The sequence below is a fragment of the Myotis brandtii genome, unplaced genomic scaffold, assembly GCF_000412655.1.
Source record: "Myotis brandtii unplaced genomic scaffold, ASM41265v1 scaffold84, whole genome shotgun sequence".
Taxonomy (NCBI): Eukaryota; Metazoa; Chordata; class Mammalia; order Chiroptera; family Vespertilionidae; genus Myotis; species Myotis brandtii.
In genome coordinates, this window is record NW_005371410.1 from 5,644,886 (window position 1) to 5,670,832 (window position 25,947).

At 34.9% G+C, this 25,947-nt stretch overlaps 1 protein-coding gene across 5 annotated transcripts in view; it reads left to right on the forward strand.

The window, feature by feature from the left end:
- The window catches only part of USP34 (ubiquitin specific peptidase 34), a 203,004-nt gene that overhangs the window by 152,489 nt on the left and 24,568 nt on the right, over positions 1 to 25,947 (forward strand). For all 5 annotated transcript variants that reach the window (XM_014532016.1, XM_005884578.2, XM_014532014.1 and 2 more), the window contains 16 exons: positions 1,819 to 1,883; positions 2,157 to 2,232; positions 2,320 to 2,367; positions 2,484 to 2,549; positions 4,611 to 4,691; positions 7,191 to 7,276; positions 8,172 to 8,340; positions 8,441 to 8,515; positions 9,898 to 10,049; positions 15,042 to 15,090; positions 15,176 to 15,280; positions 15,379 to 15,423; positions 16,224 to 16,328; positions 17,662 to 17,809; positions 22,380 to 23,014; positions 24,794 to 24,951. In XM_014532016.1, coding sequence (XP_014387502.1) covers positions 1,819 to 1,883; positions 2,157 to 2,232; positions 2,320 to 2,367; positions 2,484 to 2,549; positions 4,611 to 4,691; positions 7,191 to 7,276; positions 8,172 to 8,340; positions 8,441 to 8,515; positions 9,898 to 10,049; positions 15,042 to 15,090; positions 15,176 to 15,280; positions 15,379 to 15,423; positions 16,224 to 16,328; positions 17,662 to 17,809; positions 22,380 to 23,014; positions 24,794 to 24,951 — 2,063 coding nt within the window. The remainder of the gene's footprint in view (positions 1 to 1,818; positions 1,884 to 2,156; positions 2,233 to 2,319; positions 2,368 to 2,483; positions 2,550 to 4,610; positions 4,692 to 7,190; positions 7,277 to 8,171; positions 8,341 to 8,440; positions 8,516 to 9,897; positions 10,050 to 15,041; positions 15,091 to 15,175; positions 15,281 to 15,378; positions 15,424 to 16,223; positions 16,329 to 17,661; positions 17,810 to 22,379; positions 23,015 to 24,793; positions 24,952 to 25,947) is intronic.

Genomic DNA, 25,947 nt, shown 5'->3' on the forward strand with positions numbered 1-25,947 from the left:
AGCAAGCAAGCCTCCCTGCTCGCTTCAGTGCATGGCTGCCGGCCGCCATCTTGGCTGACAGTTAATTTGCATAAGGATATGCTGATTAGCCAATGGTAAGGGTAGCGGTCGTACGCTAATTACCATGTTTCTCTTTTATTAGTGTAGAAGATAACAAGAAAAACAAATTAAACTCTGTTAGACTATTCTTGATTGTAGACCTAAACCAACCATTTTTTTCTATCATAGTTTCAGCTTATTAATTTAAAATGTTTGCCTGCACATACATTTTACTAAAAAATTTAAGTAAAAAATATATTACTGTTACTTAACATTAACATAGATTTTATATGTAAACTGGAATCTGGTTTTTTAGATTTGTACTGTTAAAATATAGCTAGTAACAGACTTTACCAGAGGTAAAAAGAAAATTTTTAGAACCCTCAAATGTGTGACTATAATGGATAAAACAAGTAGAGTGCTCAGAAAAGGATAATTGAATCAGGAGTGCTGTGGAAGGTATTCAGGAAATGTGACCTTCAACTTCAGTTTGAAAGTTAGTGAGGAGTTAATCATTTGAAGAGTACCCCGGGCAAAAAGAATGTTACATACAGAGTCCTGAGGAAGAATAGAGTTTATTGGCCTATTTTAGACGCTGAAAGGTGACCTCTGTAGCTGTGATGATTAATAAGGAAGAGTGATCCAAGATGAAGTTGGATGGGTATATAGAAAAACACTTAGGAAAGTTCTTTCTGATCAATGTAGTACAATAGTTTCACACTTAAACATACCCCGTTAGTTCCACATACATTGTATTGATACAAGGCAAAAAGGACAATAAAAAAACAAGATGAATATTTCTATAGAACAGAAATGGAACATAATTAAAGGCAGTAAATCTGGTGGAAATCATGGGACTACCAGGCTTTAGATCCAAAGCAGATAATGGTGGCCAAAGGTTCAGCTCTTGGGAGGTTAAAGAGATAGTACCTAGCTAAAAGCAAGAAGTTGGAATAGGGCTCAGTTGCCATGAAAAGGCACTGAATTGAGTGGAGTGAGTGCTGTCAAACTTTCCTTGTGGCTACAGCTAGTCCATGCCTAGAAATAGTAAAGGACCAAGAACTCTGAAGCAAGGCCATTCAATGACTAGGTCTGTGATTTTCTAAATATATTGTACAGCAGGAGCCCTAATATGTGATTATGAAACCTGGGTCCAGAGTAGTAGGGGGCTGGGGGATAAGTAGAGTTAGTTGAAAATCTTTAGGGGGATAAAGATAGCCAATAATATCAATAATCAGAAAATAAAATTGAACCAGGTAAAAATAATGTTATGGAACTGCCTAACAGTAACTTAGAGCATGTTTTTAAGGTATTCAAAGAGATGAAGGAACATAAAAACTAAAGACAGAGTAGTTCCACAGGACTGTTGTGAGAAATAATAGTTTTTCATTATTTTTCTAGAGTAAACAGGGAAATCAACTCCCATATAGGTCTGCCAACATAAATTAAAGAGTGGTTGTCTTTTTTTGGCCAGTTTTTAAACATAAACCTTTCTCTCATTACCTATTCTTATCAAAATATATATGACAGTTTTATTCATGTATATCTTTGTTCTTCAAAATCTTTGTAAATATGTTCTTAACAATAATCACTTGAGATAGCTAGATATAGAATGATAAATTGGATCAGGTTTAGTAACTTACAGTACTTTCCTGTTCCATATTCCTGGAAAAAAAATCAACATGAATTTTAAGTGCATGTATTTTGGGGGGGTTGTTTTTAAAATATTGGTAAAATGTAATGAAGCAATATCTGATGTTAACATTTTTTTTTCTTCAGTGGATTTGGCATGATAACATGCAGTTTCTTCAAGACAAAAATATTTTTGAACATACATATTTTGGGTAAGTTTGATAAATTTAGTAATAGATTTTAAAAATTTATTGAATTTATTGGGCTGACATTGGTTAAATAAAATTATATATGACTCAGGTTTACAATTCTATAATATATCATTTATTTATTGTATTGTTTGTTCACCACCCAAAGTCAAGTCTCCATCTGTAACCATTTATCCCCCCTGTAACCTCTTCTGTCTCCCCCCATAATAGTTTTTTTTGTTACATGTTTAAATTTTTTTCCTATAAGAATTTCAACTTACTATTTTTAAATTCTAGGTTTATGTGGCAGTTGTGTAGTTGTATTCCCAGTACATTACCAGATCCTAAAGCTGTGTCTCTAATGACTGCAAAGGTAATATATAAGCCTTAGATAACTTTTTCAAAATGACTACTTTAAAATAATTATGTCTTTTTTGCTTAATTTCATCTTTCTTTACAGTTAAGCACTTCCTTTGTCCTAGAGACATTTATTCATTCAAAAGAAAAGGTATGTTTTATTTTGTGTATTTTTGTGATTTGATATCTTTTGGTTTTCATTATCTATCTTTAGCTGAGAATTCCTTATGCCTTCAGTGACTTCTTTCTTTCTTTTTGTTTTTTTAGCCCACAATGCTTCAATGGATTGAATTATTGACGAAACAGTTTAATAATAGTCAAGCAGCTTGTGAGGTGAGGTGAATAATTCAACCAGCAATGCATAGCTTAAGATTCATTTCTTAGTTTTCTTAACATAGATGCTACAGCAAAATTGTTTATCTATCAAATCATAGGGAGCCCAGTGTGAGTTTTTCATAAAATCATTTGATAGCTGAAAGAAAGTTATAATTTATTTATCAAATCTATTACACCCATTAAATAACTGATTCTTAAGTTACTTTAAAACTCTTTGGTTCCCCCCACATTAGACGAAAAAGTATAGAAAATTCCAAAGACTACCAGATATTTCTTAACTACTTTTGAATGTTATCAGAAACTACTTAAAATGTATATCTCCCCTACCTCTCTGAGAAAAAAATACATATATCCCAGTGGATCAGTTTATATTCAATTTTTATCTCCTCCAATATTGCATTATCAGAGAAAGACATCCCTAAGGATAATTGCTCCCAGATAATGATCGTTAAACCATATTGCCATCTTAATATCAAAACAAGCACAAAAGTAGAAAGATGTACCTATCACCCAATTTCAACAAAAGATAACATTCTTTTTTTTTCCCTGACCGGTTTGGCTCAGTGGATAGAGCGTCGGCCTGTGGACTGAAGGGTCTCGGGTTCGATTCCGGCCAAGGGCATGTACCTTGGTTGCGGGCACATCCCCATTCGGGGGTATGCAGGAGGCAGCTGATCGATGTTTCTCTCTCATCGATGTTTCTAGCTCTCTATCCCTCTCCCTTCCTCTCTGTAAAAAATCAATAAAAAAAATATTAAAAAAAAAAGATAACATTCTTTTTTTTTATTTGTGTCTCCCCCCATGCTTTTTCTCAGCTGAAGTATTTTAAAGCAAATCCAGATATCATATCATATATCAATTAACCTCAGTATGTATCTCCATTCACTGCTAGTAAAATTAGAAGCGAATCCCTAATATCCAGTACCCATTCCGTGTTCAGTTTTCTCTAATTGTCTTTTTTAAAAAATGTATTCTTTTCAGTTGGTTTGCTTACATTAGTGTTCAAACAAGGTCCACATTTTGCTTTTGTCTCTTCAATCTTCCATATATTAGCAGTTACTTATTTTTCTACTTATTTGCTACTTTGTCATTTGTTATGCAGGATTTTCTACATGTTGGCATTAACTAATTGCATCCTCCTGGTGTTATTTAACATTTTTCTCTATTCCCCTTCCACTTCATGATTTTTAAGCTGTTTCATAGATCCAGAGGCTGGGTTGATTAGGTCATAATTTTTTTTTTTTTAATACATTTTTACTTTAGAATTTTAATTAAGGATTTGCCATTGGATCTCTGTCAAGGAATTAAACATGTTTTCTACAATTGTCATTAATTATGTGTATGCATAAATAGTACAATTCAGTAGAAGAGTTAAATATGTGATTAAAAGATATCTCGAAATCAATGGGAAGTTGTTCTTAGCTTAAAGAAGCATGTTTTTTGTTATCAAGAGATTTGTTTTTAAACATAAAGAATATGAATCGTGCTCAGATCATAACAAAAGAAACAAAAGATTCTACAGTATGACATTTATGAGGACTAAGAGGAAAACAGTATCCCATCCTATATAATAAAAGGGTAATATGCAAATTGACCAAATGGTGGAACAACTGGTCACTATGACATGCACTGACCACCAGGGGGCAGACATTCAACACAGGAGCTGGGCTCATGGCTGGCGAGGGCAGCGGCAGTGGAGGGAGCCGCTCACCCAAGGGAGTGGGCCTAAGCTGTCAATTGGACATCCCCCGAGGGCTCCTGGGCTGCTAAAGGGCGCAGGCCAGGCTGAGGAGGACACTACACACACACACACCACCACCACCACCACCACCACCAGCAGTGCACAAATGTTGTGCACCGGGCCTCTAGTTCTATAATAAGGTGATCCTGATTATGACTTTAGGCATTTTAGGTTTTGGATTTTTTAGCAAATGAAGAATCTCTTTTGGTAAAAATTTAAAATAATTGAAATATTGACAAGTATTAAAATTCTTATATGATTTTTATCCCATTTAACGAGTTTTGGTTAAATGTTAAAATCCCACTATTTTCTTACAGTGGTTTTTGGACCGCATGGCTGATGATGACTGGTGGCCAATGCAGATATTAATTAAGTGCCCTAACCAAATTGTGAGACAGGTAAGAAAATGTATTTGAAAAAGAAACGGCTGTCAGGTTGATTCTAAATTTGCCTGAGACTATGTCTTAACCCATCACATATAATAAAACCCTAATATACAAATCAACCGAATGGCGGAATGACTGGTCGCTATGATGTGCACTGACCACCAGGGGGCAGACACTCAAACAGGAGCTGCCCCCTAGTGGTCAGTGCACCCCCACAGCTGGAGTGCTGCTCAGCCAGAAGCCAGGCTCACGGCTGGCAAGCACAGCAGCCGTGGCAGGATCCTCTTCCACCTCTGCTGCAGTGCTAAGGAGCAGCGAGCCAAGCAGTAAGGAGCAGGCGGGCAGTAAGGAGGGGGGGGTCCTGGGCTGCAAGAGGGCGCAGGCTGGGCTGAGGGGACCTCACCCCCCCCTCCAACTCCCAGTGCATGAATTTTGTGCACCGGGCCTCTAGTCTTTTATATAGTTGGGAAAGATCGACCTCTTACCATAAAAGTCATTTTACTGTTGTTTTCACCAGTCCTTTTTACACAAATATTTCAATCAGGCAATTTAAATCATTCACTTGGCCTGGTGATAGGAAGGTAGCTATAACCACCATTGTCTCAGATCCTATTCTGGCTGCTTTATCAGTTGTACTGGTTCTTTTTCACATCCTTAAGATATTCTAACCATGGGGACTGAAATGACCTTGAAAGTTAAATAGTTTATAATTCATTTCTGTGACAAGTCCTGAGCTATCACATGAATATTTGTTTTTCTAATTGGAAAATTGAGGCAAGGAAAATACAAATATTACTTTATATTCATTTATTATACAAAACCAAAAATTTGATCTGAAATATGCCACTTTTCAGTTATTATTGAGATGTAATTCTTATAAAACTTACCGAAACTTTTCAAAGTGTAAAATTTAGTGGTTTTTAGTATGTTTCTAAACTTGTGCAACTATCATTTATCTGATTTTATAACACCCCAAAAAGAAGCCTTATACCTGTTAGCAGTCACTCCCCATTTTATCTTGTCTCTTCTCACCAGCCCCTGGCAACACTAATCTGCTTTCTCTTTCTATAGATTTATCTATTCTGACCATTTCTATAAATGAAATTATATAGCATGTGGTCTTTTGTGACTGGATTCTTTGATTTTATAATATTTACAAGATTTATCTATGCTGGATTATGGATCTGTACTTCGTTTCTTTTCATTGCCAAATAATATTCCATTAAATGGATATTTCAGATTTTGTTTATTCATTCAGCAATTGATGAACATTTGGGCTGTTTCCACTTTTTGGCTATTTTGAATAATGCTGCTATGAACATTTGATTCCAAATTTGCCAACATATTTGTGTTGACATATGTGTGTTTTTTAACATAGATTGCAAATCTTTTTATTCAGAGTCAGAATATTTTTTCAAACAATGCCATTCTGATTTTTGCAATATCTACATTATTATTTTTGAAAATGCCCCATAACCCCACCACTTTTTAAATATAATTCTTTGTTGTTGAAAATATTATATATGCCCCCTTTTTGCCCCCGTTGACCCCCTCCAGCCCACCCCTATCCCCTGCCCCAGGCCCTCCCCGCCCCATTGTCTATGTCCATGGGCCATGCATATATACATACAAGGTCCTTCGTTGATTACCTCCCACCCACCCATCCTCCCCTGGCATATGTTTTCAATATTTTAAAAAATATATATTTTATTGATTTTTTACAGCGAGGAAGGGAGAGGGATAGAGAGTTAGAAACATCGATGAAAGAGGAACATCGATCAGCTGCCTCCTGCACACCCCCCACTGGGGATATGCCCACAACCAAGGTACATGCCCTTGACCGGAATCGAACCCGGGACCCTTGAGTCCGCAGGCCGACGTTCTATCCACTGAGCCAAACCAGTCAGGGCTCAATATTTTTTAATATTTATCTAGGAGTGGAATTGCTGGGTCATATGGTCACTATCTTCAACAATTTTTGGAACTACCAAACTGTTTTTCATAGTTTCTACACCAGTTTATACTCCCAGCAGCAATCTCTGAGGGTTCCAGTTTCACTACATGTTCTTCAACATTTTTTACTGTTTTTTATTTTAGCCATCCTAATGAGTATGAAGTAGTATCCCATTGTGGTTTTGGTTTGTATTTCCCTATTAGTTAATGATATTGAACATCTTTTCATGTGCTTATTGACCATTTGTATATCTTATTTAGAGACTCTCTCCAGTTCAGAGAGTTTTGTGAAGCTTTGTTTTTGGTAATCTCTATTACTGAAACTTACTTGTTTTTGTTTATCCCTTACTATAAAACTGAATGTTGTTTTTTAAGCTAACTTTGCCTTATATCTTCAGTCTGCAGTTGAGACTCCAAGAAAGCTTTAGAATGTAAAAAGATTTAATATGCAGGCAAATACAAATGGATAGCAGAGAATTTGAATTATGTAAATTTTTCAGTATCTTTGTTACCTGATGTGAGTTGGCTTCCAGATTGTTTTAATCTTTTCATTTATAGATGTTTCAGCGTTTGTGCATCCATGTGATTCAGAGACTTAGACCTGTGCATGCTCATCTCTATCTACAGCCAGGAATGGAAGATGGGTAAGAACTATTTTTTGAACATTTTATTGTTAAGCTTTTTGATAATCTGCCTACAAAGTTTTTTTGTTGTTGTTAATCCCCACCTGAGGACATTTTTTTTTCCATTTATTTTTAGTGAGAGTGGAAGAGAGAGAGAAACATTGATGTGAGAGAAACATATCCATTGGTTGCCTCCTGCAGGGCCCGGGCCAGAGAGAAGCCTGCAACTGAAGTATGTGCCCTTGACCAAGATTGAACCCGGGACCCTTTAGTCTGCAGGCCGATCAATGCTCTATCCACTGAGCCAAACCAACTAGGGCTTCCTACAGAGTATTTGTAAATATTCACATTGAAATATTTAGGTGGGGTTTTTTTTGTTGTTTTAAAAAAAAAATCTGTAATTATATAAATCAAGAAGGCAAAACTTCTTTTACTTCTTTTATTTTTAATTAAGTGCATCTTCAAAATACTCTACAAATAACTTTATGACTTCATCTTTTGCTTATATTGCTTTAGCCAGGCACAATAATTGGAATCCAACTACTACATTGTTGTAATTGGTATTTTATTATTATAAAGATGAAAGAGTTAAATTCGGGTGTTGTTTTTTTAAGTCCTCACTTGAGGACATGCTCATTGGTTTTTGAAGAGAGGGAAAGGGAGAGAGAAACAATGTGAGAGAGACATCTGTCGGTTGCCTGCTATATATGCCCCAACTGGGGATCAAACCCACAACCTAGGTATGTGCCCTGACGGGGAATCAAACCCATGACCTTTGGGTGTACTGGATGATGCTCCAACCAACTGAGTCACACTGGCCAGGGCAAAATTCAGGTTTTTAAAAACAGTTCTCCTCCCAGAGTATCTATCTCCAGACTTCATACTTTCTCTAAGATATATTAAATTGTGCTTTCAGGTCAGATGATATGGATGCCTCAGTTGAAGATATTGGTGGTCGTTCATGTGTTACTCGATTTGTGAGAACTCTATTATTAATTATGGAACATGGTGTAAAACCTCATAGTAAACATCTTACAGAATATTTTGCCTTCCTTTACGAATTTGCTAAAATGGGTGAAGAAGAGGTGAGGCTATATCATGTTTATTTCTGGTATTATGTACCTATTTTCAGTATTTAAAATTTGTTTTTATATCATATTTTTAAACCAATATTTTTATTTTTAGAGCCAGTTTTTGCTTTCATTGCAAGCCATATCTACTATGGTACATTTTTACATGGGAACCAAAGGGCCTGAAAATGTAAGTACAATCCTGTCTCATATCAGGGATTTATAGGCCATGTTTACAAGTTTGCATCATGGAAAATCATGAAATATTAACTCTTTAAAGTCCCTTCAGGCTGTGATATTAGATAGTTTTAAGGGTCTAAGTTTGATTGATATTTTTAATGGATATAGCAAGAGAAGAAACAATTAAGCAATAAATTTGATTGGTAAAGCCATGGAACAAAGGAAATAATTTAGGCAAAAGGGCCACCACCCACTTTGGGGTTCTATCATTAGCTTATTGTTTCGATGAACATTTTTGTTGCCCATATTTTTTATCAGAGTCTCAAAAAATTTAAGTAGCTAGTCTGTTTATATATTAAGGCATTAATGTGGATTTTGTGTTGTCTATAATGACCACATTGGATTGAATGCTCTATTTGCACTGTTCTATTTAATCCCTTTGTAATCCTAAGAGGTAAGTAGTTTTGTTATCTCCATTTTACAGATGAGGAACTTGAGGCATAAAGACATTAACTTGTTTTAAATCACAGTGAGTTGGGCTTTGATCCTTGATCAGACTCCTTACCTATAAAGTATTAATCACATCTATATATATAAAAGCCTAACCAACCGTTCGACCGGTAGCTATGACACGCACTGAGCATGGAGGGGGCGTTGGGGGTGGGGGGAGCAGACGCTCAACGCACAGGCGTGGAAACATGGAACAGACTGATGAATCTCAGAGGGAGGGGGAGGGAAGAGGGCGGGAAGAGATTAACCAAAGATCTTATATGCATATTAGAGGCCCAGTACAAGGATTTGTGCACTGGGCCTCTAGTGTATATATAAATGCTTCTCAGAATATGGACAGTTATTATGTAATTCTAGCCTATATGGCTGCTTGTTTAGACTGCTTTTCTCTTGCTTTGTTAGATCATAAAACCTTTTCAGTCTCTTTCATTTCAAAGCCCAAGTGAATATCTCTTCAAAATACCTACTATGTAGATTATTTGACAACTGCAAATAAGAATGCCTTAATTTGTGTAACCGGCAGTTTTATTAAATAGTAAATACTCTTTTACCATACTCATAAATTTTGATCTGATTTATCTTCCAAAGGGCTTGCCAATAAGAAAAAAAAATTATTAAAGGATTTATTCCTTTAGGTAAGGTAAATAGTCACAGTTTTGAGAATCAATCATTGCTCTTTACAGTTCTGCCCATTAGGTCTAAAATTGTCCTGAATGTGGTTTAGACTTTTAAAGTTAGGGTTAGGCCTTTGCGTGTTGTTTTTTTCATGACACATACTCCTTCCACCATCTACCTTGGTTAGTTATATAAAACAATCAAGTTATATGCTCTCAAGATAATGTTAAAACTAATATATTAAAATTGGATTTTGTTCTGTTCTAGCCTCAAGTTGAAGTGTTGTCAGAGGAAGAAGGGGAAGAAGAGGAGGAGGAAGAAGATATCCTTTCTCTGGCAGAAGAAAAATACAGGCCAGCTGCCCTTGAAAAAATGATAGCTTTAGTTGCTCTTTTGGTTGAACAGTCTCGCTCAGAAAGGTGAAATGTTTCACATTCAAAATGCTTAAAGCATGTTTGATTTTATTTTTTCATGATCGTTTCACCACTGTTATGTTAATTCAGTAGCTTTTGTTTTTTAACTCCTTTTAAATAACACTGCAGTTTACCAACTCTTGTAGCTTATTTCAGTCTTTTGTAGCAACTCGTACAGTATTTATCTGAGTCATATTAGAAATATACATTGAAGAAATTATACAGTAAAATATGTAGCAAAATTATATGTGCATTCATCCTTTAACCTAGCAATCCCACGTTTAAGAATCTGTTCCCCAAAATAGAAAGATGTATAGGCAGTGCTATTTATTGCAGCAGTGTTTGTAATAACAAAAGACGAAATGTCCACCAAGAGGGGACTTGTTGAAAAACAGGGTATTCACTCAATAGTGTACTCTATAGTTGAAAAAAGGAAGCATGGAATATATCTGTACTACCTTGGAGAAATCTTTAGGATAAGTATTACTGAGTGAAAAAAGCAAGGTGAGAAAAGTATATATAGTATGCTACTTTTTAAGAAGGGCTATGAGAAAGAGAGAGAGTGTCTGTGTGTGTACGCGTGCACATGTATCCTCATAGATCTCCTATTTTCGAATTTGCCTTCTTGTTAAAAATTTTTTTAATCCCCAAATCAGTACTCAAGGAGCTTTTGCAGTCATTTATGAACTGTAGAAAGTACATGTGTAGAGTGGCAAAAAAAAAAAAAAAATTGAGTTGCCTGTTGTACTCTTTTCCAGTTTTCATATTGTAAACAATGTTCTTTTCTTGGCATATGTCACATTTTTCACGTTTCTGCTTTTTGTTGTGACTTGGCTGTTTAAAATGGTCCTGGAACATAATGTTAAGTGCTGCCTAGTGTTCCTAAGCTCGAGAAGATCAAGTTCATAATATGTCTTAGATAAGCTTCATTCAGGTATGAGCTAGGGTGTTGTTTGCTATTAGTTTAATGCTAATGAGTTAACAATATGTATTAAATAAGGTGTCTTTAAACAGAAACACGCTTGAAAAAAAAGGTAATATCTATCGGTTGATGAAAATATTGTGACCAGAGGCTCACAGGAACCTAACCCTGTATTTCCCCTTGAAGCAGTGATTGAGTATTCACTACTTGGTGTTTGCAGCACTTTATAGAACATGGTACTACAAATGAGAATTTACTGTATTTTTTTTTTTTTTAGTTGAAGGCTGACTCAAAAACAAAAAAAAAAAGCATTTCCTATGGTTGGGGAGGGAAATACAGGCTGGAGGGGAAAGGAATGAAAGCTTGACTTCTTTGAATATACATTATTTTGTGTATTGTATTTGTTTTAACTTTGGAATCATGTGAATGTTTAAAAATCAAAAGCAGACTGAAATAAATGAACCTAGCTGTGTATTGAGCTGGTGGCATAGCCAATGAAGAGGAATTAAAGTAACTTTAGAGCACATTAATATCACTGTAAATTGCCAGCAAGGAGGTAACTGGAGGACAAAAAGAATTGTAAAATTACCCTAAACTGTTTTTGAAATTATTATTCTGAAACTTTTTATATTATAGAGTAAAGCAAGTAATTGTTAATGTCATTAGAAACCAAGATTCTTAGCAAAAGAAAAAAGAAATCTATAATGATAAAAGCATAATATGCTAATTAGACCAGACAGTCAAACGAACTTCCGGATGACCTTCCGGATGAAGCCAGGGTTGCGAGGGCCGAGCCCCTTGTACGAATTTTGTACATCGGGCCTCTAGTACAAATATAATAGGGTTTTTATATAACTTCTTTAAAACTAAATTTGGAAATATCAGTAGAATTCATGGTGTATTTTTGTCTTACGCAAACAAAACATGTATTATATACCTCCATTTTCTGAAAAGGCCTAGAAATCCTGTCCAGCTCAGAACCAATGAGTGCCCCTAGCATCTAGGTTGTAGTCACTAGATAACATTTCCCACTGAAAAAATTACGGTTCCTTGGAAATATAGCCAATTCCAGGTTTGGGGCAAGAAATGAATGGGAAGCTGGGAATGTTTTGTAACCTTGGAAAACAAGGAGTCTGTCAAAGCCTACTGAGGCCATGTTAAAAGGATTCAAGAGCCAACTTAAAGATGTTTATGCTGGTTATAGATTGGACAACCTGAGCATCAATAATAACAACTACAAGTGGACTAAAACACATCACACATGTTTAAATTCATGAGTTCATAATGATACTTTAAAACAAAAATTATAAAAACTCATTGACAACCTTTGGAGTATATTAAGAAACCTAATCATAATTTTGGAAACTTATTAATACAGGAATATTAAGCATTTATCTTTACCTGTAAGAATTATAGCTCGTGGCAACCAAATGGTAAGTGAGAGGAAGTTTGTCATCAAAGAGGTATTTGAGCTAATAAATAAGCAAGTAGTGCTGGAATTACAATATCAACATTTTGCATCCCAAATGAAATATTAGGTCTAGGAAAGGATCATACAGGCTGGAGGGGAAAGGAATGAAAGCTTGACTTCTTTGAATATACATTATTTTGTGTATTGTATTTGTTTTAACTTTGGAATCATGTGAATGTTTAAAAATCAAAAGCAGACTGAAATAAATGAACCTAGCTGTGTATTGAGCTGGTGGCATAGCCAATGAAGAGGAATTAAAGTAACTTTAGAGCACATTAATATCACTGTAAATTGCCAGCAAGGAGGTAACTGGAGGACAAAAAGAATTGTAAAATTACCCTAAACTGTTTTTGAAATTATTATTCTGAAACTTTTTATATTATAGAGTAAAGCAAGTAATTGTTAATGTCATTAGAAACCAAGATTCTTAGCAAAAGAAAAAAGAAATCTATAATGATAAAAGCATAATATGCTAATTAGACCAGACAGTCAAACGAACTTCCGGATGACCTTCCGGATGAAGCCAGGGTTGCGAGGGCCGAGCCCCTTGTACGAATTTTGTACATCGGGCCTCTAGTACAAATATAATAGGGTTTTTATATAACTTCTTTAAAACTAAATTTGGAAATATCAGTAGAATTCATGGTGTATTTTTGTCTTACGCAAACAAAACATGTATTATATACCTCCATTTTCTGAAAAGGCCTAGAAATCCTGTCCAGCTCAGAACCAATGAGTGCCCCTAGCATCTAGGTTGTAGTCACTAGATAACATTTCCCACTGAAAAAATTACGGTTCCTTGGAAATATAGCCAATTCCAGGTTTGGGGCAAGAAATGAATGGGAAGCTGGGAATGTTTTGTAACCTTGGAAAACAAGGAGTCTGTCAAAGCCTACTGAGGCCATGTTAAAAGGATTCAAGAGCCAACTTAAAGATGTTTATGCTGGTTATAGATTGGACAACCTGAGCATCAATAATAACAACTACAAGTGGACTAAAACACATCACACATGTTTAAATTCATGAGTTCATAATGATACTTTAAAACAAAAATTATAAAAACTCATTGACAACCTTTGGAGTATATTAAGAAACCTAATCATAATTTTGGAAACTTATTAATACAGGAATATTAAGCATTTATCTTTACCTGTAAGAATTATAGCTCGTGGCAACCAAATGGTAAGTGAGAGGAAGTTTGTCATCAAAGAGGTATTTGAGCTAATAAATAAGCAAGTAGTGCTGGAATTACAATATCAACATTTTGCATCCCAAATGAAATATTAGGTCTAGGAAAGGATCATCGCTGACTGAAAACATTAACAAAAAGAAAGACAACTTTTAATTGTGTACCTCCTGATGAAATCCATAGTACCACTGAAGTATTCTTGGTTAAAAAGTCAAGAATTGATCAAGATTTGATTTGATCAAGTCTCTATCTACCTACCAGTTTACAGGAAATATGGGCACAGAGAATAACATGTATAAAATACCACCACAGGGTACAATCAGCAAGATGGAAATGTGGGAAATTCTATAGGACAAACCACCTGCTTTCTTTAGCAGATAAATTGCAAGGAAAAAAAACGAAATCAGAGGGGAGACCAGTAGTCTAAAAGAGATTTGAAAGATAATTTCATCCAATAGCAACAGAGGGTTTTATTTGGATCCTGATTTAAACAAATTAAGTGTAAGAGGTTTTTTTTGTTAGAAACTTGAGGAAATTGTACACTGCGTATTGTACAATAGAAAGGAATTGTTGATGGATTTTGGGTGTAAATAATGTAAGTGTGGTTCTGTATTTTAAATTTATCTGTTAGCAATATGTATTGAGATTTATGGATTAAATTAAAATACTGGAATTGCTTCAAAATAGTCCATATTGAGTGAGTAGGAGGTACAAATGAAACCAGACTGGTCATGAATTGATAATTAGAAGCTGAATGATAGGATACTTACACTGTTCTTTTTATTTTTGTACTAAATTTTTTATAGTAAATTTCAAAAAATATGCACTAATTTTCAACTGGGAAATGAAACTTTCAAGTATTTCTTATAAGTTCGTTTTGTTTTAAAGGTTCTCATTTCAGGAAAAGCTCTCTAAGTGTCACAAAATATTAATATAATTAAATGGAAATAAATTAGATTTGAGCTGTAGTATACCAATTTTGGTTTCTTGAAAAATTGTCTAAAATATGTCTGACAACCCTAGTTGGTTTGGCTCAGTGGATAGAGCGTCGGCCTTTGGACTGAAGGGTCCTGGGTTTGATTCCAGCCAAGGGCACATGCCCTGGTTGTGCTCAATACCCAGTGGGGGGCATGCAGGAGGCAGCCAATCAATGAATCTCTCTCATCATTGATGTCTGTATCTCTCTCTCCCTCTCCCTTCCTCTCTAAAATCAATAAAAATATATGTAAATAAATAAATAATAACAAAATATGTCTAGCAAAAAAGTCTAGCTAACAGATAGTTCAGGATCATTTTATGATGGTCAGTTGGTATGGTTATAATTGGATTGACAATTTTGATGTGTGTCATGATGCAGATAGCTATAAAGTAGTACAGAGGGAAGAAAAACTTATTTCTACTAATGTTTTCTTTTAGGCATTTGACATTATCACAGACTGACATGGCAGCATTAACAGGAGGAAAGGTATTACCTACTCTATGTTAGACCATTTGGTAATCACAAAAATAATAATAACAGTACCTAAATGAACACCTTTTGTTTTTAACAGGGATTTCCCTTCTTGTTTCAACATATTCGTGATGGCATCAATATAAGACAAACTTGTAATCTGATTTTCAGCCTGTGTCGATACAATAATCGACTTGCAGAACATGTAAGTGCTAAGAAAGCTTAAAGTTTTAACTTTAAAGTATTAAAGTTTTTTGATAATTTTTAAAAGAATATTCTGAAATTTTCCTTTTTCTGTTTTAGATTGTATCTATGCTTTTCACATCAATAGCAAAACTGACTCCTGAGGTATGTAGAAATTTATTAAATCATGTTTTTAAAACTACTACCAGTATTGACAGTGCTTTCAAATGAACCATTGTAATTGTCCTTGAAAAAAAATTATTCATTTCCCCATAATAAACCTATTTTTTTAAAATTTTTTTATTGCTTAAAGTATTACAAAGGGAATAAACCTATTTTTAAGTATATAACTTGAATAAATGGAGTTAGTTCTTTGTGTCTTATCACAAATGTAATTTTCTCAATTAAACATAAATTTTACATATAAGTTCAACATATCAGTGGCCTGCCTAAGCTTGAATATTGTTTGGTTTTAAGCATATAATTGGGCCCAAGAAAAAAACATATACTAATCAGATGACTGGATAGGTGGGAAGTATATAAAAAAATGGAATACAGTATTGTACAAAACTATCTTTGTAAAATGGAAATGTCACAGCTACTTTGATAATACATGTCAAATATTAATACAGATTATATCAGGTCAAAATTTGCTGCAACAAACTTTTAATCTAAATTATTCTACAAACATGGTTGTCTCATTTAACAAGAGTTTTGATTTTTTTCCCCCCAAATTAACATCCAGTAAAAACATGTTTTCTGTTACATTTGGCTCCCATGCAACTGACTTTGTATTCCCAGCTGATTTTTATGATAGTTCAAATTCATATGCAGGAGGTACTCTGCTCTGCAAATATAATGCAGCATATTTAAGTGTGATGTATACAAGAATTATACATGTTTATTTTTTGCTGATAGAGATGGTTTCAAATAGATATAAATACAGTCTTGTATGTCTCTTACAGGCAGCTAATCCTTTCTTTAAATTATTGACTATGCTAATGGAGTTTGCTGGTGGACCTCCAGGAATGCCTCCCTTTGCATCTTACATTCTGCAGAGGATATGGGAGGTAAATCTTAGAGCAAATGTCTCAGTATTTATTTTTCTGAAGATTTTATTTGTTGAATACAGTCACTAACATGTTAAGTACCAGTTTCTTCTTACTTAGAATTCCAAAATGGGTTTAGTAAGTCCTAGGTTGAGGAAAGAAGAGAGACACTTTAGTCAGAAAGTCTGGGGGAAAAGAGTTTTCAGCAAGTCTCCCAGATGTTTAAAGAGAACAGCCTTCAGCCAATCCACGGTTCTCATTTCCCTACTCTCAAAAAAACAAGGTATGGCTCGGTTGGGCATCATCCCATGCACCAGAAGGTTACCAGTTTGATTCCGGGTTGCAGGCTCGATCCTGGTAGGGGGCATACAGGAGGCAGCTGGTAGATGTTTAGTTCTCGCATCCATGTTTCTCTTCATCTCCCTTCCTCTCTGAAATCAATAAAAAAAATTTTTTTTTAAGTATTTTTAAAAAAACAGCCATGAAAAATAAATAAATGAGGGTATGGCTGTGTTCCCATAAATACAGCCCTAGCTGGTTTGGCTCAGTGGATAGAGCGTCGGCCTGCGGACTGAAAGGTCCCGGGTTCGATTCTGGTCAAGGGCACATGCCCAGGTTGTGGGCTCGATCCCCAGTAGGGGGCGTGCAGGAGGCAGCCGATCCATGATTCTCTCTCATTGATGTTTTTATCTCGCTCTCCCTCTCCCTTCCTCTCTGAAATCAATAAAAAAAAAAAAAAAAAATTAAAAAAAAAAAAGAGTTCCCATTTAAAAAAAAAAGTTTTTAAAAAAAATACTTAGCGAATAGGCAAACTACAGAATTTGGCCCAGGAGTTATAGTTTTCCAACCCCTACTCTAGATCCCTAAAATTCTATTTCCCCTTGAAAAAAAAAAAACTCCTCAGTGGTGCAGTGAGCTGGTTTTCATTCTCACGTATAGAAACAGATTGGGCAAACAATAGGAAAAGTAAAGATGAGAAACTTTAAAGAATTAAAAGCACTTTTAAGTTAATTTGCAAACTAAAGACCTAAAAATAATTGGCTTTTCTTATTGGTCTCATGTTAGAATCCTTGGTTAATGTGTCATTGGTTTCTCTTATTGGTCTTATATTAGAGTCCTTGGTTATTTTAATTTTATTTTGTAATCTAAAGACAAATGTTTCTGAACATTTTCTGTTGATGAGAGTAAAGTAGCTTTAAAAATGGGAAAACGCATGGTTGAAACATTTTTTAGGATCTAGTTTTCATAAAACTATTTTGGTTAAGTGTTTAATGGCATATACCAAAAGTAAGTTAAAAAGTTACTGCTCAATTCAATTGGCTTTATATTCTGTTCTTGTCTGTTTTATTTCTAGGTAATTGAATATAATCCTTCTCAGTGTCTGGATTGGTTGGCAGTGCAGACACCCCGAAATAAACTGGCACACAGCTGGGTCCTACAGAATATGGAAAACTGGGTCGAGAGGTTTCTTTTGGCTCACAATTACCCTAGAGTCAGGACTTGTAAGTCAAATATTCAGAATTTAACAAACCATTTGTTCAAGTTTTCTTTCTTTGTTTTGTTGTAAGGTGACTACAATATGCCCATTGTTGTATAATTCAAATGCTCTTAAAGGTATTATTTTTTTAAAAAGCCAAAGTTATATTAATATTTGGAAACCTGTACCAATGTTTTACAAATATCTATAGTGGTTTTGGTTTTTTAAGGATAGAAAAGTATGTCCTTTCTTAGGTGACATCACCATAAGCCATTTTTGTTTCCTTGCTTGATAGAGTGACAAAGCATGATTAGCATTAGTAAATAGAGTAAAGGGTCATAATTCTATCTTAAAAGCAATTTAAGAAGGCTAAAAATAGCCCTTGCCGGTTTGGCTCAGTGGATAGAGTGTTGGCCTATGAACTGAAGGGTCCCAGGTTCAATACCTCTGTTGCAGGCTCCTCCTCGGCCCATGTAGGAGGCAACCAGTCAATGTATTTCTCTCACATTGATGTTTCTCTCTGTTTTTCCCTCTCTCTTCTCTCTCTAAAAATAAATTATAAATAATAAATAAAAATAAAAATGAAGCCTAAAAATAAAGTAGTAATAAAGACATAAAACAAACTGAGGGAAAATATTCACTGCAATTATGGGCATTAAATGATAAACATCTTTATTATACACATGCTGGAGGAGAATAAACAAAGATCTTGGAAGACAGAAGGACAAATACAAAATATAGATGTTTCACAGAATAGAAAATTGCTGGTAAACTTAGATTATGTTCTCATGATAGTGTTCAAAGAAATAAAAATCAAAGTAGTTAATATTTTAAAATTTTTCAATCATTAAAATCATTTGTTAGCTGTCTACTGAGAGGGCCTGGAATCAATGACACTCCAGTAGCAACAAGCACATCGAATACCCAGATCTCTTTTTCATTCTTCAATGAAAGGAATCACAGTTCCTTGGAGAAATGGCTGATTCTAGGACTGTGTCTGGGAACATACAAAATGAATCTGCAGCATCTTGTAGATCCAGAAAGTAAAGAAGTACTCAAAAGCTAAAGTGATGGGGATATATCAAAGGGACATAGAACCAACCGGAAAGAGCTCCCAATGACCAAAGCTGGAACAATTTGAGTAAAAAAAGTAAATAATACATAGCACTAGATTGTGACCCAAAGTATAAAATAAATAATCATGAGTCCATACTGATAAAAATAAATGACTAATTGAATGAATAAATGGATAAATGGAGAAGAGACAGATCTCCCAACCAGAATTTCAGATAATTTATGTCCCCAAGGAGGTGGAGTATATCTCCCCACCCCTTTTGTGAGCTTAGTGCCTTGTTTTCAAAAAGTAGAGTTTGGGGGATGGAGGAAATAATGAAGTAAAGAAACTTGACAAATATTAACTGAGCCAGGTGATTAAGGTTAACATCATCACTGAAGAGTTACATTTATATTATAGCATGTACCCTTGATATAATGTAATGCAACGGTTACTGTACCTGTGTGTGTGGCACAGTGTGGTCTTCTTCCCAAAAACCAATAACCTGAGTCTAAATATGATAAACATCAGATAAACCCAATTTCAGGGTTATTCTACAAAAATATCTGACCTCACACAGCCAGCATGGCTCAATGGTTGAACGTTGACCCATGAACCAAGAGGTCACTGACTTGATCCCCAGTAGGGGTCATGCAGGAGACAGCCAATCAGTGATTCTCATCGTTGATGTTTCTATCCCTCTCTCCCTCTTCCTCCTCTCTCTGAAATCAATAAAAATGTTTTTTAACCAGTTAACTGCCACACATCCAAAATGGAAACATCCCCACATGCCACGATATTTTGAATTTAATTTTAAAAAGTCAATTTGTAATGAATATTATAAAAATAAATATATTACTCACAATTCGGGTGTTCTTGAATATTTTCAGCTGAAAATTCTCACGAAAAATGATTTTAAAGTTGGTCAGGGCTGCCACTTAGGGAAAACATTTTTTTTTAGATGCACATGGTATGTGGAGAAGGTCCGCCACTTGCGTCTACAGACGCTTATGGTGTACAATGGGTTAAAAAAAAAACACCTGACCTCAAAACTAGCAAGGTCACCAAATGCACGGGAAGTCAGAGAAACTGTCACAGCCAAAAGTTGCTTAAGAAGACATGGTAATTAAATGTACTGTATCCTAGAACCAGAAAAAAAGAACATTAGGGCAAAACTATTGAAATCTAAAGTGTGACAGTTATGTGCCAGTGTTGGTTCCTTTAGTCACGACAAGTGTTCCTTAGTAATAATAGCTATTAACAATAGAGGAAATGGGGAGGCGGTGTATGGAGATTGTCTGTTCTACCTATTCTAAAATAAAATATTTGGAAAAAAACACCTTTCATCATGGGTAGACATGGATTGGCATTGGTTCTCTGCTTATAAGCTTGCTTTTCTTGCCAATTTAGGTAACCGCACAGTAATGGGATATTTGTAAGAGCTGACACATATGCCGGTTGGCATTCGTGTCCCTCCACTGCCCAAAAAAGATTTTTAGCTAGCCATTACACCTAATATTCATGACAGTGCTTAGGAAACGGCATTCTCATGCATTGCAGTTTCATTCTAAGTTAATATTGCCCTTATGAAAGGCAACTTAGCAGTATGTGATGAGATCCTTAAAATCTTTTTCCTTTTTAACTCAGTAATATCATTTCAGGATTCCAGTATAAGTAAGTCATCTAATATATGGATATCCAACCACATTATTTATAGTTGTGAAAAATTTAAAGCTGGATGTTCAGTTAGGAAATAAATTGTTATAATGCATCATTTTTTTTTAAGTATTGTGGTGGAGATTGTAGTAATATCAAAAAGTATTTTTTATATAACTTGAAAAAAGGGCCCAAGTATTTGAATAGAATGAATATAACTTAGAATAAGAATTAGAGTAACATGTATAAAAGAAAGATTATAGAGAACTACTTTTAAATCTTACAGAATAACTTTAAGGAATGACTGAGAATGTTTAGTCTAAGGAAGAAAAATTGAGACACGATAGGTGCCTTAAAGTAGTTGAAGAGTTGCCATATAGAAATGGAAGTAGATTTGCTCTAAGTTCAACTGACTTAAGGTGTGTTTTTTTTTTAATCATGACTTTTCTTAGTTGCAGTTTTATACAAAAATTTATCAGAATGATACTTATATGCCAACTTTTTATATTTGAAGCACATATCAAATTGAGCCATACTGATAATATCGGTGAAAAAATACATAGAAATGGAGTATTGTGCAGAAATAAATTTTAATTTATAATCTATAAACTAGATTACAATTAATTTTAGATATACTGACTTTTTTTGCTTTGACAGTACAATGGAAATTATCAAATTATTGGTAAAATAGTGGGAGACAGAATTTAGTAGGTGTATTAAAAGTAGAGTTAAACTAAGTCATTAGAAGCCTTGAGGAGGCTCTGTAGTGAATGTTAGGAGCTCATGAGACTGACCTGGATTTGAATTCCAGTTGTGCCACCTATCTGTGTTATAAGGGGTAGTCTTACTATTTTAAGTCTCAGTGAAAGTAGGGATAACAAAAGTAGTGCCTGCTATATAAACTTATGATGTTAAATAGTAAACATTCAATAAATGTTAGCAATTCTTGTTATTGTTTTACCATTATCATAATCATCGTTTCCCAAGGCTGATTATGGGCTTCACCTCTTTATCTGTGTGGCCTTGGTCTTTGCTTTTCCAAGATTCAGAGTTTCCAATGCAATATGTCTTTCATATGTACCTACCTCCAAGGTGGTTGTGAGGATTAAATGAGATAATATTTATAAAGTATGTAGCTCATTTCCTTGCTCATAGTAACTGCTTTTACATATGGACTCAACTAATGAGTCATTAATCTCTCCGAATTATAGCATAGACTTAAGATTTTTCAGGTATGTTGAAGGAGAGAGTCTTTGTGTGCAAGATTAGCCTAGAAGACTTTTAAATAAGATTTTTAAAGTTAATGTTCTAAAATTGGCATATATATGATCTTACGTATTACAAAGGACTTTTAAATCTCATTCTGTCTTTATAATGTAAGTAAATTTTACCTTTACCTATAAATTATTACAAAAGAATTTACTATTACTTTGTAAAGAATAAAACTAAGACCCTAAAACATTAAATGATTTGACCATGTTTATCAGCCTTATATAGGTCTTCTGGTTCCAAATATTGTGTTCTTTCTATTAAACGATATTGTTTCCCGAGAAGAAATGATAAAATAACTGGGAAAACTCTACGTCTTGGGAAAGCTAAACGAAAGAGGTTTAAAGCTATTTTTGCTAATGTGATTATTGTCTCTACTTAAAAAAGAACAGTGACAGAATGGAAGATGTCAGTCTACGTCATTCCTTGGGATCTTTCTCTGGGACTAATGATAGAGCAGAAAGATATTAAAAGAGATGTTCATGTCCCTTAAATTTTATTCACTTTAATTTTTAAAGGGAAGAGTGGCTTTGTGTTTAATGACTACTCTTCAGTTTATTTTTTTATATCTTGTAAGGACCTATCTGACAGGTGTTTTTTTTTTTTACATTTATAGCTGCAGCTTATCTTCTGGTGTCCCTTATACCAAGCAATTCATTCCGCCAGATGTTCCGGTCAACAAGGTCTTTGCACATCCCAACCCGTGACCTTCCACTCAGTCCAGACACAACAGTAGTCCTACATCAGGTCTACAACGTGCTCCTTGGTTTGCTGTCAAGAGCCAAACTTTATGTTGATGCTGCTGTTCATGGCACTACAAAGCTAGTGCCCTATTTTAGCTTTATGACTTACTGTTTAATTTCCAAAACTGAGAAGCTGATGTTTTCCACATATTTCATGGATTTGTGGAACCTTTTCCAGCCTAAACTTTCTGAGCCAGCAATAGCTACAAATCACAATAAACAGGCTTTGCTTTCATTTTGGTACAATGTGTGTGCTGACTGTCCAGAGAATATCCGCCTTATTGTTCAGAACCCAGTGGTAACCAAGAACATTGCCTTCAATTACATCCTTGCTGACCATGATGATCAGGATGTGGTGCTTTTTAACCGTGGGATGCTGCCTGCCTACTATGGCATTCTGAGGCTCTGCTGTGAGCAGTCTCCTACATTTACACGACAACTGGCTTCTCACCAGAACATCCAGTGGGCCTTTAAGAATCTCACACCCCATGCCAGCCAATACCCTGGAGTGAGTAAAATTGATAACTCATATCTGTATCCTCAAATTGATTGGAAATACCTGTTTTTCCCCTTTTGGGACATGGTGAGAAAATATGGGAGTATGGTCTAACTTTATTCTTTCTTAAAGACTTAACATATATTTGTTTTCTTGAAAACATAAAATGCTGTATGGTTATAAAATTTATAAGTGTATGGATAGTTTTTCTTGGGTTGATAATGAAATTTTCTTTAATGGAATTTATGGTTTTGTAAATATATCTTTCATATGTACCTAATGAAAAAAAGTTAGCTTTATGGTACAGTTTTAATGAAGTGAATATTTTTATTTTGATATTTATTATCAAGGTCTATATGCTAAGCTAAGTTGTGAGCTAAATAATATTTTCATCTTTGCTGTAGTATTCCCTAATATTTTTTTCTCATACTACATTGAAGTGAATGAAATGGTTAAATGTTCTATCAGAATACAAATATATTCAATGTAAATAAGATTTTTTTTTTCTCTGCAGACTATTTGTAGGTTTGATATTACATCTACACCCCCCCCCATCCCCATATAAGGCTGTCATTCCTGGATATTTCTTTTCATTGTCATCTCTTATTCTCTGTTGTCAATTGAAATTATACCAAGAGGGTATAAGTCTGGGAAGGCGTTTGGAAGGGGAGTGCAGAAACCTTTTTAAGGCTATTGTGAACTCAGAGGCCACAAATTGCTAATATGAGAAGTTGTTTGCTAAATAGGAAATGGTGGGAGTGGAGAGTAGACATTTTTCAAGACATTCAACATTTAAGAGTTAATCAAAAAATACAATGAAGGGTATTTTAAGGATTGGTATTCTTGAGTTATGTACTATACTTCTTTTTTCCTATTGAAAAAAAGGACCTTAACAGTTCTTTAGACATAATGTAGTGAATTGTTTATAATTTCTCACCTTGAAAGAACCTAATTTCCAGTGAAGAAAGTTAGAATGCCTATAATAAAGTGATTGTATTCAGTACAAAAAAAGAAAAACACACTCAAAACCAAGGCAATAAGAATACATAAGGAAAAGAATGAGAGAGTCTGCCTGACTTAGGAGTTAGGATAAGATTTATTAAGAGTGAATCCATTTTTTTCTATCACATTCATATAAATAATACTTGATTTCATTACTTAACATGTCCATAGTTAAATATACCTCTGAAGAGTGCTGCATGAGAATATCCCCTAATGTTTTTTTGCCCTTGACATCAGTGAAATGTAACAGTTTTTATTGTAGAACTTATCTATTAGAGACTTTAATGAAAATGGTGCTTAAATCAATTTTTGCCAGGTAACTTGAACTGAGCATCCATCAGTCAAGAAAGATCATTCCAAATGTTGGCACCAAAGGGTTTTCTCAGAAACAGTCTTAATTGAGGGATGTAAAATTCTTGTGACAAAGTGATAATTTCTCACTAAAGAAAAGGTGGTAAAGGTTTGTTGTAGCATGTCTCTGAATGCACGTTTGAAGTTACAAAACCTGGTCTTAAAACAGTATTAAGACTAAAAATGAACTATCTTAACTTGCAGTTTTTAATCTTCCTAAAATTATATTTTGAGATTTGCACTAAATAAATTATATATGAAATTTTAAAAATAGAATTCATTGCTAATTTTATAACCATTCTTGAATGGTACTGTAACTGAACTCATTTGTGTAATTATAAGAGCTGGCTAATGAGTATAACATCTAGAATGAGAAGCACACATTCTAAAATGTTGTAGGGTTAGAAGATCACTGTGATGTTTATTTGCTCTTTTTAGGCAGTGGAAGAACTATTTAACCTGATGCAGCTGTTTATAGCTCAGAGGCCAGATATGAGAGATGAAGAATTAGAAGATATTAAACAGTTTAAGAAAACAACCATAAGTTGTTACTTGCGTTGCTTAGATGGCCGCTCCTGCTGGACTACTTTAATAAGGTAAAAAGATGGTTTGTGGGGGGTTTTTTGTTTTTGTTTTTCCAACTGAGATGATGGGGACCATACTTCTGACAATTTAAGTTATAACTAAACGTTTACCAACTCTGTAAGGTTATTGGGGGAAGCATTTATGTGTTTAGTCACCATGAAGAATTTATATTTTGAAAGCTGATGAGCTACTTTTGAGCAGGTTTTGTTTTTGTTTGGTTTTAGATTGTCTGTGTTTTGTCAAAATGATAGAATCTTAAGGTCGAAAAGAACCTTAATAGACAGTGTTCTACTTAAAGCTTGGCACTTCCCTTCTCTCTGGCAGTCATCCAAATTATGCTTGAACAGTTCTGTTCTAGAGGCCTCCAGAAATAGCTTTTTTCATCTTTGAATGAGTCTCACTGTTAATATGTTTTTCATTTGTTTAGCCCTATCTTTTTAAACTAGGAATTAGGAAAATAACAAATCATGATCTTTATAATTAATCAGAGCAAATTAAAATCCAGGTTAATTTCTTAAAAATGCATCTATATCCTATCTAATAAAAGAGAAACATGGTAATTAGCCGTACATCCGCTACCCTTCCCATTGGCTAATCAGGGCGATATGCAAATTAACTGCCAGCCAAGGTGGCGGCTGGAAGCCATGCACTGAAGCGAACAGGGAGGCTTGCTTGCTCCAGTGACAGCGGACTCCAACATTCCCCGCCTGACTTGCCGGCCTCTCAGCTGCAACTCTAAGCAACTATGTTGCAAATATAGAAGCTAAACAAAACCCCCAGAAACCTGCTTTAGTCAGCCAGGCTTCAGCCAGCCGGACTGCAACATTGTATCAAATACAGAAGGTAAACAAAGGCCAGAAACCTGCTTTCAGTAGCCGAGGCCTCAGAGCTAAAGTTGGCCCAGAATAAAAAGAAAAAAAAAGAAAAAAAGGACAGGTTGGGAGCTTCAGTCACCCGCCAGCCTGAAAACGGCCCTCAGCCCCTCACCCAGACTGGCCAGGCACCCC